The sequence below is a fragment of the Camelus bactrianus genome, chromosome 8 (genome assembly GCF_048773025.1).
Source record: "Camelus bactrianus isolate YW-2024 breed Bactrian camel chromosome 8, ASM4877302v1, whole genome shotgun sequence".
In the NCBI taxonomy this organism is placed as follows: Eukaryota; Metazoa; Chordata; class Mammalia; order Artiodactyla; family Camelidae; genus Camelus; species Camelus bactrianus.
Window position 1 is genome coordinate 42502599 of NC_133546.1, and position 15157 is coordinate 42517755.

The following is a 15157-nucleotide window of genomic DNA, read 5'->3' on the forward strand; positions in this document are numbered from 1 at the left end:
TTAGTGGTTTAACCAGCTTATGTGGAAGAAGATGATCATAATTTAGCTTAACAGTTCATTGCATTACTATTTTTATATCTTAAAATAAAAATATTAGATACTTTGGGATATATGAAAGTTTTTTACTTCTTCCAGCCTTGGCACTTTTGCATCACACCATTTTTACCATTTAAAATCAATGACCTTAGCATCAGATTTGCCTGGGTTTTAGTAGTACTTTTACCACTTACCCATTACTAAATGTATATAACAATACCTATCATGAGATTATAGTGAAGATGGAAACAAATGAAATAATTTATGCAAACTTTTTGGCATCTAGGAGGTACCCAAAAGAATGGGAATACCATCTCTTCTGTCTCAGAATTTATAGCCTTTATTTTGTGAGTTTCAGGGTGATGTAGATGTGGAAGATACTTTTGGAAGCAGTGAGGACCGCATCCAGCTTTCTACCAGCTGTGTGACTTGGGCAAATGTCCTAATCTCTCAGAACCTCCCTTTTTTCTACTATAAAAAAGAAATAATAGTCCTATTTTGCAAGAATGCTGTGAGGTTTACAAATAACATATGCAGAGAATCTGACATGTGGTAGGTGCAAAATTAATGGCTTCTTTGTTTATCTTCAGATAAAATGATTTTTGTCCTATCAAATAGAGCTCATGATAGGTTTTATTTAAATGTTTTACTGCATGATTGTGGGTGATTTCAAACACCTAGAAACTTACTTAGGTGTCATTCTATGGTTGTCTCATGTAATCCTTTTTAAGCCATGTTTGGGTCTTGTGGGAATGCTCCTTATGAAGCCAATGAATGCAAAACTTCCTATCAGCTGTAATGGCCATTGACCCATCCACATGGGTGTCCTGCATAATTGTAGCCCAATTTCACCCTGAAGTCTTGGAAAGATTACATGACTCAGGCAGATGTAGCAGGCATGAGATTACAGGCCAAGAAGAAGAGGTCGGGGCTGTGGGCAGTATATTTGACAGGCTCATACACTGCAAGCCTTGTTCTGGGCCCCTTACAAAGCACCTCTTTAGGAGGAAAACAAGATGTTCTTTGTAAATAAAAGTTCATGCATTTGAGTAATGAAGTCATTTCCCAGTGCTGCAGTGAAAGATATTCTTCTCCCAAGCCTTTGGGTGAGGACTGTTGGGAGGAAGAGGGTGGCCAGCCAGTCTCCACGAAGGTACAAGCACAAAAAGTGCAGCAGCTAGTCTCTGGAAAACCAGAAGAAAGTGGGTGCCCTCCCCCTCTGCCATCTGAGAGCATCCACCTCCGGCTCCAGCCTGGGAATCCCTTTTCCACCCACCTTCCTGCAAACTAGCGGGGCCACATAAAAGACCTACATAAATATAGATAAGACATCCGGCACCTTGGCTAAATAAATAAGAGATGTGAGGAAGCAATCACAAAAGCTGAATATTCATCTGGGGCCCTTGGAGGGGCTCCAAACTGAAAGGGGAGGGGAGGCCATAAGGAAAGGCCCCTGCCAGTGTCTGAAAGGCCAACTTGGAGGGGGAGGGTCTGGAAGTGAAGGTAAAAAGGGAGTGGTGAGAATGGGTGTAGGAAGGAAGCCAGGACAGTGCAGCCCTCAGTCCAAACCGGCGGGGACAGGAGGTAGCCGGCACTCCTGGGGCTCATCCCAATCCTGTCGGCCGTTTGATGCTCAGCTTTAAGCTCCATCCATCTGTACATTCTTCGGCCAGAGCCTCTGGGGAGAGAGAGAGAAAGTGAGAGAGGCAACAGAGGGAGAAGAAAGAGAGGGAGAGGGGGGAGGGAGGGGGAGAGAGAGGGGGGGGGAGAGAGAGAGAGAGCAGACAGGCTGTGGCTTACTCTCTGACTCTCCCTTTTTCTACTAAGTTGCTCCGTGGGCTGCCTTGAGTTCCCACATCTGGATACTGCAGACGCAGAGAAGGCAAAATAAGGGAGGCACCGCCGCACCACAGGGGGTACCGGCGAGGACCAGCAGTGGCCGAGCCCCTGGAGGAGCCCTGACGGATGTCAGCGGAGAGATGGCTTTGAGCTCAGCCTGGTGCACAGTCCTGCCCCTGTGGCTCCTCTGCGGCGCCGCCTGCTCCCGAGCGGCGTCCGGGGACGGCAGTGCTTTTCCTTTTGACTTTGAAGGGAGCTCAGCGGTCGGCCGACTGGACCCGCCTGAGACCAGCGAACCTGGCGTGGCTCCCGGAAGCCTGCCGCCTCCGGCCAAGGTACAGTGTCCTATCATTGTCACCCTGCTGGGGCACCTGTGCCCGGGCGCTGTGTGTGCCACACTCATGTTCCTCTCTCTCCCCTCCTCTTTCCCTTCCCCACCTGCCTTGAGAGTTTCACCTGGACCAGGTTAGTTCAGAAACTTGAAATAGAGTTTTACTTTTTGTGTAGAGAGCTGAGGCTTTGGAATATGTCCCTGTTCAAGCTGACAAAAGGGCATATATCCTGCATACTCTGAGTCGGCACACTACTTTCACCTGGGGCTGTAGTGGCATGTTTGTGACTTTCCACCACTTGTATGACCCAGTAGAGTCATTTTTGTGAAGTCACAGCATAATGTGTGTGCCCTGTCATGGGCTTCCTGCTCCTCTGTGATGTCAGGACAGTGGGATCAATACTACAGGACCAATCCTTTCACCACAAATTAAACAGAAGGTCCTCTGCAACAGGGGAGGGTCAGGCAGATGGGGCACTATGGAAGCTACAGCACAGCAGATACCTAAAAGAGACATGAACCATTGTATTTCAGAAACAAGAAATCATGATGAAAATTAAACTCCATCCCAAACATAAATATGACGGGGATATGCTATTGATGGTATGCTTATTCAAAGAGCTGCTGTTTGAGTCCCTTACAATAGCAAGCATAAGCAAAATGTAGAAATTGAGTAAAGGAGGATGAATCCAGAGTAAGTGATTTAAGAGCCGCCTGAGCCGAGATGGACAACAGCACATCCAGTACGTGGGAGATGCTAAGTAGGAGGAAAATGAAGTCACCTAAGTTCATGGGAAAGGAAAGAGCAGTTGAACCAACCGCGCACACACACACACCCCACACACATATCCTATAGCTATGGTTACAACTATAGAACCAAAGCAGTTATGTGAATTGATACCATTTCTAACAGCACTGAAGTCAGGATTATGGTTATTATCCTACTAATTGTTAGTATAACTGTAGTTATTAATTATTACTGATAAAATAAGATGCATGAAGATGGTCCTTCTTCAGGAGGGAGCCCTACCCATGCCCCCAGATGAGGGGAGGATGGGTAGAGCCAGAGACACTAACCTCCCATTGTGGTGTGAAATATAATCTCCATGAGAAAGAGGGTCAACTTTGTACTCAGACAAGGGGAGAAGCCAGACCAGGAGACACTACATGCAACGGGAAAGATTCATTTCTCTACAGGCTTGGAATTAAACCCCCTAGAAGCATTATCTCCACCTGTTGCTTTGAACACGGAAAGTCCCAGAATGAAATGCTTAAGAGTAGGATTGCCAGACAGAATACAAGACACCAAATTAAATTTGAATTTCAGATAAATGACAAAAAAGATTTTTGGTTATGTCTCAAATATTGCATGGGATGTATTTATACTAAAAAATTGTTCATTGTTTATCTGAAATTCAAATTTATCTGGGCATCCTGTATTTTTATCTGCTAATTTGGAAGAGACAGGCACACATAACTTTTTGTAACTCTCATTTCACAAAAAGTAAGAAAATAATTATTTGATTTTTAGGGAGCCTTAAATTTATTGCTGAGACCTTGAGCAATTTATTAATATACCCAAATGTTTAGTGAAATAATAGGAAGGCAGCACAGCAGTGTTTTAGGTTGCAGGCTTTACAGTCTGATGGTCCCAAGTCTAAATTTCAACTTATTTGCTCCTTACCTTGGGCAAATTACAGAGGCCCAACTTGCAGATAAACAAACTGAGGCTTAAAGAAGTTATTGATGTCTACTTCATATTTCACACAGTTATTGTGATGAAATTAGTTAAATACATACAGAGAGTGCTTACCATAGTGCTTGGTATAGTATAAATTCATGGATGATTAGATTAAAACCCTTATTTGGGAATATTTCTCAGAACTTTATTTTTATGGTGTTATTTTACTTAATATTGCTTGTCTGTATCCTTCCAGTCAGAAAGAATGCCCTGTAGTGAGTTAAATTTGTAATACGGTCAGAGACTAATAGGTTCAGAATGTCCGTTGAGGCTTTTGGTTTAGAGAAACAGAAAGAAACTATTAGTCATTCCGGAGGGTCAAAGTATATGATGTAGAAAGGGTGGGATTGGGGTAATTATGTTCCCACTGCATAGTTTCACATAATGCCTCTAGTCAGCCTGCGGTCCCATGGTGATCCCACCATTTGGGTTTCCCATGCTTTTTATAGCCAGTAAGGAGACCTGAAAGCAAATACATTCTTGAGATTTAATAACATGGTACAACCACTCTACTGAATTGGTTCAGGAGGTTGTATTTTCATCTAGAAAGAAAGAGGACATGAACTCATATAAGATATTCATTATTCATGGGAAGGTCCAGAGGTGGATGGAAGGATATTCTAAAAATACATTCATTTTATTTGAATTGGATTTATATGAATGATTATTCCTCAGTTCTCCTTCAAAGGGAAGGAAGAAAAATACTAAGCAAGCATGCAGCAGTGTGAGGTGCTAGGCCGACAATCTTCCTAAGGCTTTCCTAAGCTTCTCCATAGTAGGACTGGCAACCTCTCAACCCCTGAGCCCTCCACCCTCAATACAGACTAGGGCACTCTGAGTAAGGGGAACAAATAAATATGCACTGAATGAAAGGATGGAGAGTGCTGGCTGACCAAGAAGAAAGCCGCTCCTTTCCTTCTAAATTAAGCACTAGCTTCCCCCAGGATGCAAAGAATTGCAAAAGAGGAGCATCCATGGGTAACTCTGTGCTCATTGGTAGAATTTTCCCACCATCTGCTTTCTTGTAAGCAGATAATCCACTGAGTCCATTATTTGTGATAGAATGGTAAGAACAATGATTCTCAGTAGGCGGGGGTGGGCAAAGGGGAACCTAGTTTCAAAAAGTATGTTTAGCATTCTAATATTTCACATTTAAGAAAAGAAAAGTCTTCATTATACACACTATAGCAAGTGAAACTAGGCAGAAGCCTTCTTGATCAGTATGGAGAAGCAGAAGAACTGAAGGGGGTACAGGGATGGAGATGGGAACAGTCCTCCAGGAGAGGGTATCAGAGTGTCCTTGGGAAGAGTGACATTCTTGTCTATCAAAAAGAAGGAGTTATAAACAAGGTCAAGAACACTAGGTTAGAGGTTGATTAAAAGAAAACCTTAGTTGGGAATATTTCTCATAAATTTATTTTATGGTGCTATTTTACTTAATATTGCCACATCTGTTTGTCTATATTCTTCATGGCTAGGAAGAAACCACTCAGAGACTCAGGAGAGTGGAGAACTCTGCTGGAAGGACAAAGTGGGAGGCAGTGAAGAGCGACAGTGCTGTTACTGCCTTTGGTAGATTATTGAGAAAATAAGGGGAATAACTGACAATATTGAGCAAACTTCCCTGAGAGGATAAAACAAGAGTTTATCTCCTGGTAACTGGACTGGCTATTCTGGGTTTTGCTGATGCTGGTCTTAGTTTCCCTCCAAAAAAAATTAGTGCCCCATGAACCACATGTACAAGTGTATCTCACACTAGATAAACTTGCTGTTAAAAAAAAGTACCAAGAACTAGACTAATTCTGAGGGACTCTTCTTCTAGACTCTTTTCATGGTTGATCTGTGATCCCACGCAAGTAGTTAGGTGCTCTTCCACTGAAGGATTACAGTATGTTTATTAAAAGACAGCTTAGATCTCTTTCTCCTTCTGCTTTTCTTTTCCTTACCTTGCTCCCTTTGTAAAAGGTCCTGTAGACTCACATTAAGACCTCCAGTCACTGCCCTGGGCCATCATTCTGTACTGCTGTTCTACTGCTGTGCAGTAGGTAATATGCCCTCACTCCCCACCCCAGCATGCAGTCATTATTTCATTTACTTATTATCATCCAATGAAAATCCTACTACGTACAGAGCAAAAACAGGTGGCAGGAGGGACAGAAAGAAGGCAGAGTCACATCCTTATCCTCAAGGCGTAAACAATCTAAGATAGAAATACATATTCAGAACCACTATATAAAGCAGAATGAATTAATGTTCTATAAGAGTGGCTACCAGCTAAGTGCCTTGGGGATAATGTGGAAAAAGTATTACTCCTGAGCTAGGCCAGTAGGGCAAAAATACGTACTCACTAAATACCAAAGAAGGTTCCTGGGAAACATTATTTTAGAAGGACTGGAATATAGTAGCAGTAGCAGTAGCAGTAATAATAATAGCATGGCTTAAAGCTGACACTCATTGAGTATTTACCATGTACCAGACACTGTTCTAAGCACCTTCCATGAGTTATTTCCTTTAACCGTCAAGACAGCTCAATGGGACTGGTATAGTTACTATCTCATTTTGCAAATGTGGAAACTGAGGCACAGAACATTTGCCCAGGCACCCTGCCTGGTAAGTATCATAGCTAGGAAGGAGATTATGAATGTAACTTGACTGTGCAAGAATATCTAGGAAAACGTGGTTAGGTAAATAGAATTATCTGTAGGAATAATTTTAGTCAAAGTTTAGGAATTTCTTAAAATGATGATAGATAAAATACTGTTCAAAGACCATTTATGCAGTGCTTGCTAGAAGAGTAGCATAAATTGCATGAAATTTTAGGATTACCAAAGAATTTAGATAACTCCCCCTCCCCTGTCCCAGTCTAAAAACTACTTCTTCATAAAAGACTCACATAGGAAAGAAAAAATTAACACTTGTTGATTCTATTATGTTCCATGAAGTTATGTTACTTAACATTCAATAGTGAAAATTATACCCACTTTACAAATAAGAAAATTAATGTTTGGAGATGGTAAGTACTTTGCCCAAGGTTTCCAAATTCCTTTCTCTTTTCCTAGCATATTACTGGCTCTCATTGATAGATGTCTTTTTTTTTTTAATGTAGCATTTTCTTGCATCCTATTTTTCTTTTAGAAGTATAGTCTAGTATGTTTCCTCTGCATGATGCTATGGTCTACATTAGATTAATTGGAGCAGAATTCAAAACAGCAGCACCCACAGAAATACATGACCTATCTTATAGAATTTAATATAAAATTTCTGGAAAATAGAGAAGTCCATTTACTATAATTCCAGAGTTCTCTGATTTAACCAGAAGAAACATTTTTTAAAAAACTGTGGTCAAGTATACATAACATAAAATTTATTATTTTAACCATTTTAAATAGCATTAGGTATGTTCACCATCTATCACCATCATCACCATCCATCTCCAAAACTTTTTCACCTCCCCAAACTGAAACTCAATACACATTCAACAATAACTCCCATTAGCCTTTTCCCCAGACCCTGGCAACTGCCACTCTACTCTGTTTCTATGAATTTGACAACTCTAGGTATCTCACATAAGTGAAATCTACAATATTTGTTCTTTTGTACCTGGCTTATTTTATTTAGCATAATGTCTTCAAGGTTCATCCATGTTTTAGCATGTGTCCAAACTGCATTCCTTTTTAAGGCTGAGTAATATTCTGTTGTATGTACATATCACATTTTGTTTATCCATTTACCTGCCAGTGGACATTGAGTTGTTTCTACATTTTGGCTTCCATGAATAGTGCTGCTATGAACATTGGTCTACAAGTATCTTGTTGAGTCCCTGTTTTTAGTTCTCTTAGGTATATAACCAGAAGTGGAAGTCCTGATCCTATGGCACAAAGAAAGTTTTAAAACTCAGGTTTTTACAGAGGCCAACCAAAAATAACTGGGCAGTGAAAGGAACACATCCCGTGAGTGGTGGGGCCCAAGCAATAGCAGAGGAAGGGATGCCTTTTCCAGAGGGCACCCACCTCTCAGTGTTGCCATGTCTTCTGTTTTTTGAAGAGAAGACAGAATCCGGATTCTTAAGTGAAACTGCTGACTCTTCTTTTTTAATGCCCTGTGGGAAATTCATTTGGTGGCCCAATTCAGCCTAAGGACTGTTTATTTGCAGTCTCTGCTTTACAACATTTGAAATTCACCTTTCATCAAAGGCACAATGTGGGCATCTAGCCAGACAGATGTGTTATGAATCCAGCTCCTCTACCTTCTAGCTGTTTGACTTTAGGCAAATGAGTTCATCTTTCAGAGGCTTGTTTTGTTTGACAGTAAAAATACAATGTATTTGCCTTACAAGATATTTGTGAAATTTCAGTGAAATAATATGTATAAGCTGCCTATCTCAAAGTCTGCCCTCATTCTCTCTTCTATTCCTTCTTCCTCACCCTCTTTCTTCCACTGTCATTATCTACCTGCAAGTTAAGATTTATAATATCAATTTATTTGCATCTAAATTTTTACTTATTCTGTAAATTTGATTGCTTTCCACTTTTGCTTACATATTTGCTGATTATCCAACATTGGAAAAAAAGGAGACTAGTTTAATTTTTATAATCTATGTATCCCTAATGGCTCTTTATACTTAACCTTTTTCCAGCAATAGGATAATCTGAGCAGTTAAGAAAAATGAATGAATTTTTCCAAATCCCCAAAAAAGCTAAGCAGAAAACCAAACACTTTTGATATTTCAAGGACTATTATCTTTTTTTTTCCTTTCACAATTAAATTCTCAAATTTCTTGACATCTATAACACCAAAAACACTCCTCTCCTGTAGGGTTTTTCCTTGCTCAAAGTAAATGTATAAATATAATGATGGCCGGATATAATTTTGAGACATTTGATTGATTAAAAACCATTAAAATTAGATCACCAGTCCATGCTCTGAGTTCCAAAACTTAGCATTTCCAAACAATTAGTTATGTGTTTTCTAAAGCAAGTAATCTGCTACTTGACTTGAGATATAGTGATCACATAGAAGGATATTTAATATCTACTCCAGCATTTGCCAAAGAGCATCATTCTCTTTTCAACTGTTTTTCTTTTTGCTCCTAGTGTGGTAAAGTTAAATTCTGGGAAATGGTTTACTAAAGGGAAGTTTAACCACAGATGTTTGTAATTCCAACTTAAGTTTCCCATCAAAGTCTTAATGAAATTCAGCTGCCAGCAGTTCAGCTCTGACTCTGAGTCTTTTTTATCATGAGAAACTTGGGAAAACAGCATTCTGAGGCTGAATGGTAGTGGGAAAATGTCCATACTCAAGCCCAAATCCTCTGCATAAAGAAAAAAATATATAAAGAAACAAATTCTGTTTTTTTTTTTTTAAAAAGGAGAGAGAGGTGGTCAGATTACTTTGAATACCAGGCAAGATGACCCTCTTTTTACTTCCAGGAATGTCTTAGTTTGTGTGTTGTGTTTTCCTGGAAGCTGGAGATCTAGTGTTTACCTAAATGGAGTGAAGTATCAACGTTTATGACTCCATGAGAACCGACAAGTTGGAGAAATCCCATAATGTTAACAGCTGCATTAGCACAAGTCTCTCGGAGACTGGGGCAGTGATCCATGCTACATACTGCAGCTAAAAAGAGCCTTGAGCACAGTGCAGACTTTGTATATTAGTATTTTGAAATTATGCCCTCCACTACATGGAGTGGCTTGATTACTTTAAAGGAAATCTAGAGATCAAAGATGTCTTCACTAAAACTTGCCTCAGACGTGACTGTTATATGCAATACTATTGTCTATTTACAAAGTGAAAAGCAGCTCTGTAAAGCCAAATGTCAACCCAAGGGAATGCATAATATGGACACCAGCAGAAGGCTCAAATGCCAGGGCTGTAGAACCATCTAGAATCACAGCAAGAACCAGCACAAATTCAGGGTCTCAAACTTTAAATCAAGGCTGGCCTCTTCTTCTGCAGATTTATTCCACAGTGCTTTTCAAGGTTGACAGCCACAGTGTGTGTGTGTGTGTGTGTGTGTGTGTGTGTGTGTGTGTGTGTTTATCTTTGATGAACAGTGATATAACCTGACAAGCTGAGCATGTCCTAAGTGTAACTTCTCTTCCTGCTGATATGCTATGAGTCCTGGGAGCAGCAGAGCAGTTCCATCGTCTGTGATTCTGTCAATCCCCAGGTCACAGGTGAGGTGCTAAATGCCTGTTACTTGGAGAATGAACAGAGTCTGAATGCCTGGAGATGGGCCAGTGTTTCTTTGTGGTGCCTGAGTAATTGCCTCATTCTGTATTCTTCTCTTGGAATTGTTGTCTGTCATGATCAATGCCAGCAGACACCCTGAAATTCCACCCATCAGAGACAAGCCCTAAAGTCTCTATTGCAGCACAGAATTCAGCATAAAGGATACTGTTTGAATGCAGAGCCAGTGGGTGGTTATTATTGGATGTATAATTCTATTATACCTTGCAATGGGAACCATAAAATCAAAGGGATCATAGAATGTTAGATCTAGAAAGGGAATTTAGACGTTCAACCCTCTCATTTTGTAGTTCAGTAAACTGAGTCTCAGAGGAGCTGGGGTGCTTCACTCAAGGACACAAAACTTACTAACAACAGTGCCAGGAACTATGTCTTCTGACTTTCAGGTTTATGTTCTTTCAAATTGTTTCAATGAACTTAATAGTCCTTAGCTTTAGAGCTGGGAATCATTAAGTGAATATGTATTTTATATATATATATATATATATATATATATATATATACACACACACACACACACACACATACACACATATATATACATATACATATATATACACACACACATATATATATTTAAGAGAAAATTATTTACTTCTAACATACTATTATTCACTTTATTCTTTATTGTTTCTATTTATCCTTAAGCTGAATATCAGTAGGAGAGTCTCATAGAATTGAGTGGAGTGGGACAAGCAGTGGACTGTGTGTCTGAAACTATTCTGATTCTTGGCCATGCCATTAACAACCAGATCACCCTTACCAGTTAAAGGAACCTAGGCAAGTCCCTTCATCTACTGGGGCCTCAATTTCTACAGCTTGAAAATAATAAAACAAAATTAAGGTTACCTCTAGTAACAAAGTTCTATAATTATCTAATAACTAGATCAAATTTTAAACTAGTTAAAGGAAACTTGACTTAAGGGACAAAATCATTCAGAGTCACAGCTGATGTCCTAGTTAGAACCCCAAGATTTAGGAGTCTAGAGCCTGAAGGAAACACAAGTCCTGATCTGGTGAAGAGGGTTGGGTGGGGATACTTTGATAGAGTCCTTTTTCCCCCTCACAACTCCAGAGGCAGGGCTGAGGATGGTTTTTGCAGGACAGAGCACTGACCCAGCCATGGACATGAAGGCGACACACCCAGGAGGCTTTCCAGCCAGTATCAGCTGCAGATACCTAAGTGTGTCCAATAATGTTAACAGTCTCCCACACCAGGGTTCCTGAGTGTTGCCACCTGCCCTATTCAGACTCTTCGGGGTGACTTTAAACATGAAGCTCCACATGGAGAAACAAGAAGGATGACAATGGACGAGATGAGGGACATGGAGAACTACATGTCCAAGCATCTCCTAGTGCTTAAGTGGCATATGACAGGGATTCCGGAGAGGAGAATGTATTTTTACTCCAGGCAAAAGGAAGGAGGAGCCAGTGAGGGATTACTGATTCATTTTAAACATCACTGAAATCACTGCATTACAATAGACATAATACCACTACCAACTGAGGCTTCATGGCAAGGTAGAAAGGAAGTCTTAATTTGATAGCCTGCTATAGATTGGGCAGAACGCAACATTTGGAAGCAGATATTTTCAAGGACCTCTCTGAAAGCCAGAATTGCCAGTGTGCGAGGGCACCTGCCCTGGCGTGTGAACGGCTGTCAGGAGGAGGGGTCTAAATCATAGAGACTCAAAGTGTGGCCCCAAGGACAGCAACACCAGCAGCACGCAGGCCCGTGTTGGGGATGCAGACTCTCAGGTCCCACTGCAGAATCAGAATCTGCATTTTCACCAGACCCCTAGGCTGTTCATATGCATATTAAAGTATGAGAAGCTCTAGCCTCTAAAATGCAGCTGGGCTTGAATTTTAATGGACTTGGGGAAATTGCGAATCCAGAAAAGGGTAGCGTTTTGACTTAATTATAGAAAAGCCTAAAATACAAAACCAATCATGGCTATGTGGGGCCAATGACAGAGCTCAAAGGCCCACTCAGGTACTAGCTCCTGGCCTGAAAAGGTACACTTTAGAGTAACAAACAAGCTTCAGAGCAAAGTGCTGTTTCAAGGTATCTGGAGGAGCTGAGAGGGGAACATCACTTCCTGAAACCATGGCCTGCACATAGTTAGGTGTTCAGGAAAGGGATTTAAAGAAAGATATGAAATGGTAGGGAAGGTTTCCTACCCCCTCCTACAGCCTAGAAACAGGACTACTGGAGACTCTGTCCTTGAGAGAAAGGGAGTGGAGATGGGAAAAATTTACTTGTGAAATTTTCTTGAAAATTGGGTGTTGCTAGACTCTTAGGAAACAGTGGGATTGTTTCTCTTGCTAACGAGGTTTTCTAATTCACGATAATGTGTCTTTGGGGAGTGAGGAGTGTGGTCCGTGATCTAAACTAGAAAGATAATGATGAAAGATACGGAAGAGCTAGTTCTCCAGAATGAAAATTCCCAAGGCTAGTCCTCAGGCTGTACTTTTTGAGAGGGTTAACAGTTGAAGGAAAGTCCTCTGGAGACAGGGTCTCTGCCTCTTTCTGCATCAAGAATGGTTGTCCCCATTCTCCTGGCAGACTCCAGGTCTCCTTCACACAGCCTCAGTCCTAAAAGGGCCCCTTTTATTATTTTATAACAGCCTGACAGGACAGCTGTCATCCTTTTAGTTTTAATTCCTAAGCACTTGATTAGTATTTGCTGTATCCTAGGCATTGTTCAAGGCACTTTATATGTATTCTTAATTCATTTATTGCTCATTAAGTAATGAAGGCACTACTGTTAGCACAATTCTACAGATGAGGAAACTGAGTCATAGAAGCTTAGTAACTTACCCACGGTCACAGTTTAGGGAATCTGGCTCCAAACTCTTAAGCTCTGACCTGTAAATGACCCTCTAACATCTGTTTCTAAATCTCAGAATGCCTTACAATAGCTCAGCTAACAAGGGTTCCCAGTATCATACAGGAATGCCAGAGTAGTCTTAGTAGTTGATGAGTCTATTAAAAAACATTTAAATTAGTCGTATGTTTACACTTTGACTTGTTTTTTAAGGTCTAGAGTAAACTCACTCTATCATTTCAGTAACAATGGGAGGTTCTTCTTTAGACATAACAGGCATAAAGACTGACATAATATCTGAATGTGTATATATTTATGTATCTCCAGCTATGCTAAGCATTAGTCATTTAGTGGAATCTTTAGTTTACATTAGGGACCTACAACTTAAAAGAACTTGATAGAAGGCTAAAGAAAGAACTTGAACTGTAGTAAAATCCGGCCCTCGGGGGAAATGATTAGACAAAGTGTGTCAATAATAGGAAAACTGAGTGAAGGTTTAGAAACAGTTTGTCTTTTAAATTCTTTCTCTATAAATGACAATATGGAAAGAAAGGGAGTTTAGCAACAGAAAGGATTCAAGTCAGACCTAAAAGACACATAGGCTGTTAGCTTCTTAAATAGAATTTTTCAAGCACTATATAAAAGCATGTCTGATAGAAGTTGAGTTAATCATTAAGGGAACAGTGATTAAGAGCTGAGCAAGGCATCAGGAAAGGCACCAATGATTCCATCTGGAGCAGACCTGGGTAGGCCCTGCTCTCCTGGACTAGGAGGGTAGGTGTGGTAGCAGTCACCACTGGTACCTAGGAAAAGGGAAAGTGTTATAGCAGTGGTCCCCAAGGTGGTCATACCCAAGAATCTCTACTGTTTCTCCTATTTCTCTAGCTTCAGGTTTTGAAAGGTTTTGCTTACTGTATTAGTTTGCTAGGGCTGCAATAACAAAATACCACCGACTGGGAGACTTAAACAACAGAAATTTACTTTCTCACTGTTCTGGAGGCTAGATGTCTGGATTCAAGTTGCTATCAGGGTTGGTTTCTGATGTGAGCTCTCTTCCTGGTTTGTAGATGGCCATTCTCTCTCTGAGTCCTCACATGGCCTTTTTTTTTTTTTTTTTTTCTGTGCACATGCAGAAAGAAAGACAGAGATCTCTCCCTCTTTTATCAAGACACCAGTTCTAGCAGATTAAGGCCTTACCCTTGTGGTCTCACTTAACCTTTATTACCTCCATACAGGCTCTACCTCCAAATACACTCACATCACTCACATTGAGCACAGAGCTTCAACACATGAATTTGGGGGGAGGAGAGGACATAACTGAGTCCATAACACCTACCAAGTATGTTAATCAGTAACTCATTTTTTAATGAAGTACTTTATAACAACAAAAGAGAGCTTATTATAAAGTAAAATAATCAGTGTTATCATCCTGTATTTTCAGCCAAAAACAAACACAAAATTTAGCATTTCATTTTAGTTGTACATTTTTATAAGTATGTCACAATTAATTTTTATTAGATATTTTGAAATATGGAAAATAGTATGTTGGGCCCTATATTAACACCCTGTCTTCCTTAGGTGTCCAGGGATACTTTCTGATTGATCAGCATTAGTATCTTTATTCTCTTATTTTAAAAAAGTCCCCACTACCTCAGCAAGTTCCATGTACACTACAAAGATGAGTAAAACATCATTAAAGAGATAAAACAAGTAATACAACTAACAGTAATACAACTAAGTTGGTATGTTATAAAAACTCTTAGGGGGTTTAGAAGGAATGTTCTCTCGGTGGGCAGTTCACAAGTGACTTCATGGAAGAGGTGCCATTTGAGTGGAATCTTTAAGACTGAGAAAAATTCAAGCTGAGGGAATAGGACAAATAAAGACAAAAATCACAGGGTTTCTTCTGGAAAGGGATATAGTCCTAGTTGGTGGGACTAGACAACAAGGAGCCACTGAAGATTTCAGAGCAGAAAAGAAGCTCAATTAGAATTCTTCATCAATATTAATGCGGAAACAGGCTATCAGATGGAATGGGCAGTAGGCAGCAGAAAGCCTGGAATCAAGGTAATTTATATCATTGTACTGGTAATTGTCCCGGATTCACATAGTGGCCATGGTCTGGAAAGG

General features: G+C 40.3%; 1 protein-coding gene across 2 annotated transcripts in view; it reads left to right on the top strand.

The window, feature by feature from the left end:
• The window catches only part of LAMA4 (laminin subunit alpha 4), a 163811-nt gene that overhangs the window by 20200 nt on the left and 128454 nt on the right, over positions 1-15157 (top strand). The window contains exon 2 of one of the 2 annotated variants that reach the window (XM_074368470.1): positions 1864-2210. In XM_074368470.1, coding sequence (XP_074224571.1) covers positions 2016-2210 — 195 coding nt within the window. In that variant the 5' untranslated portion in view covers positions 1864-2015. Of the gene's footprint in view, positions 1-1863; positions 2211-15157 lie in introns of those variants that run through there. The other variant, XM_045524527.2, reaches the window with a different exon arrangement.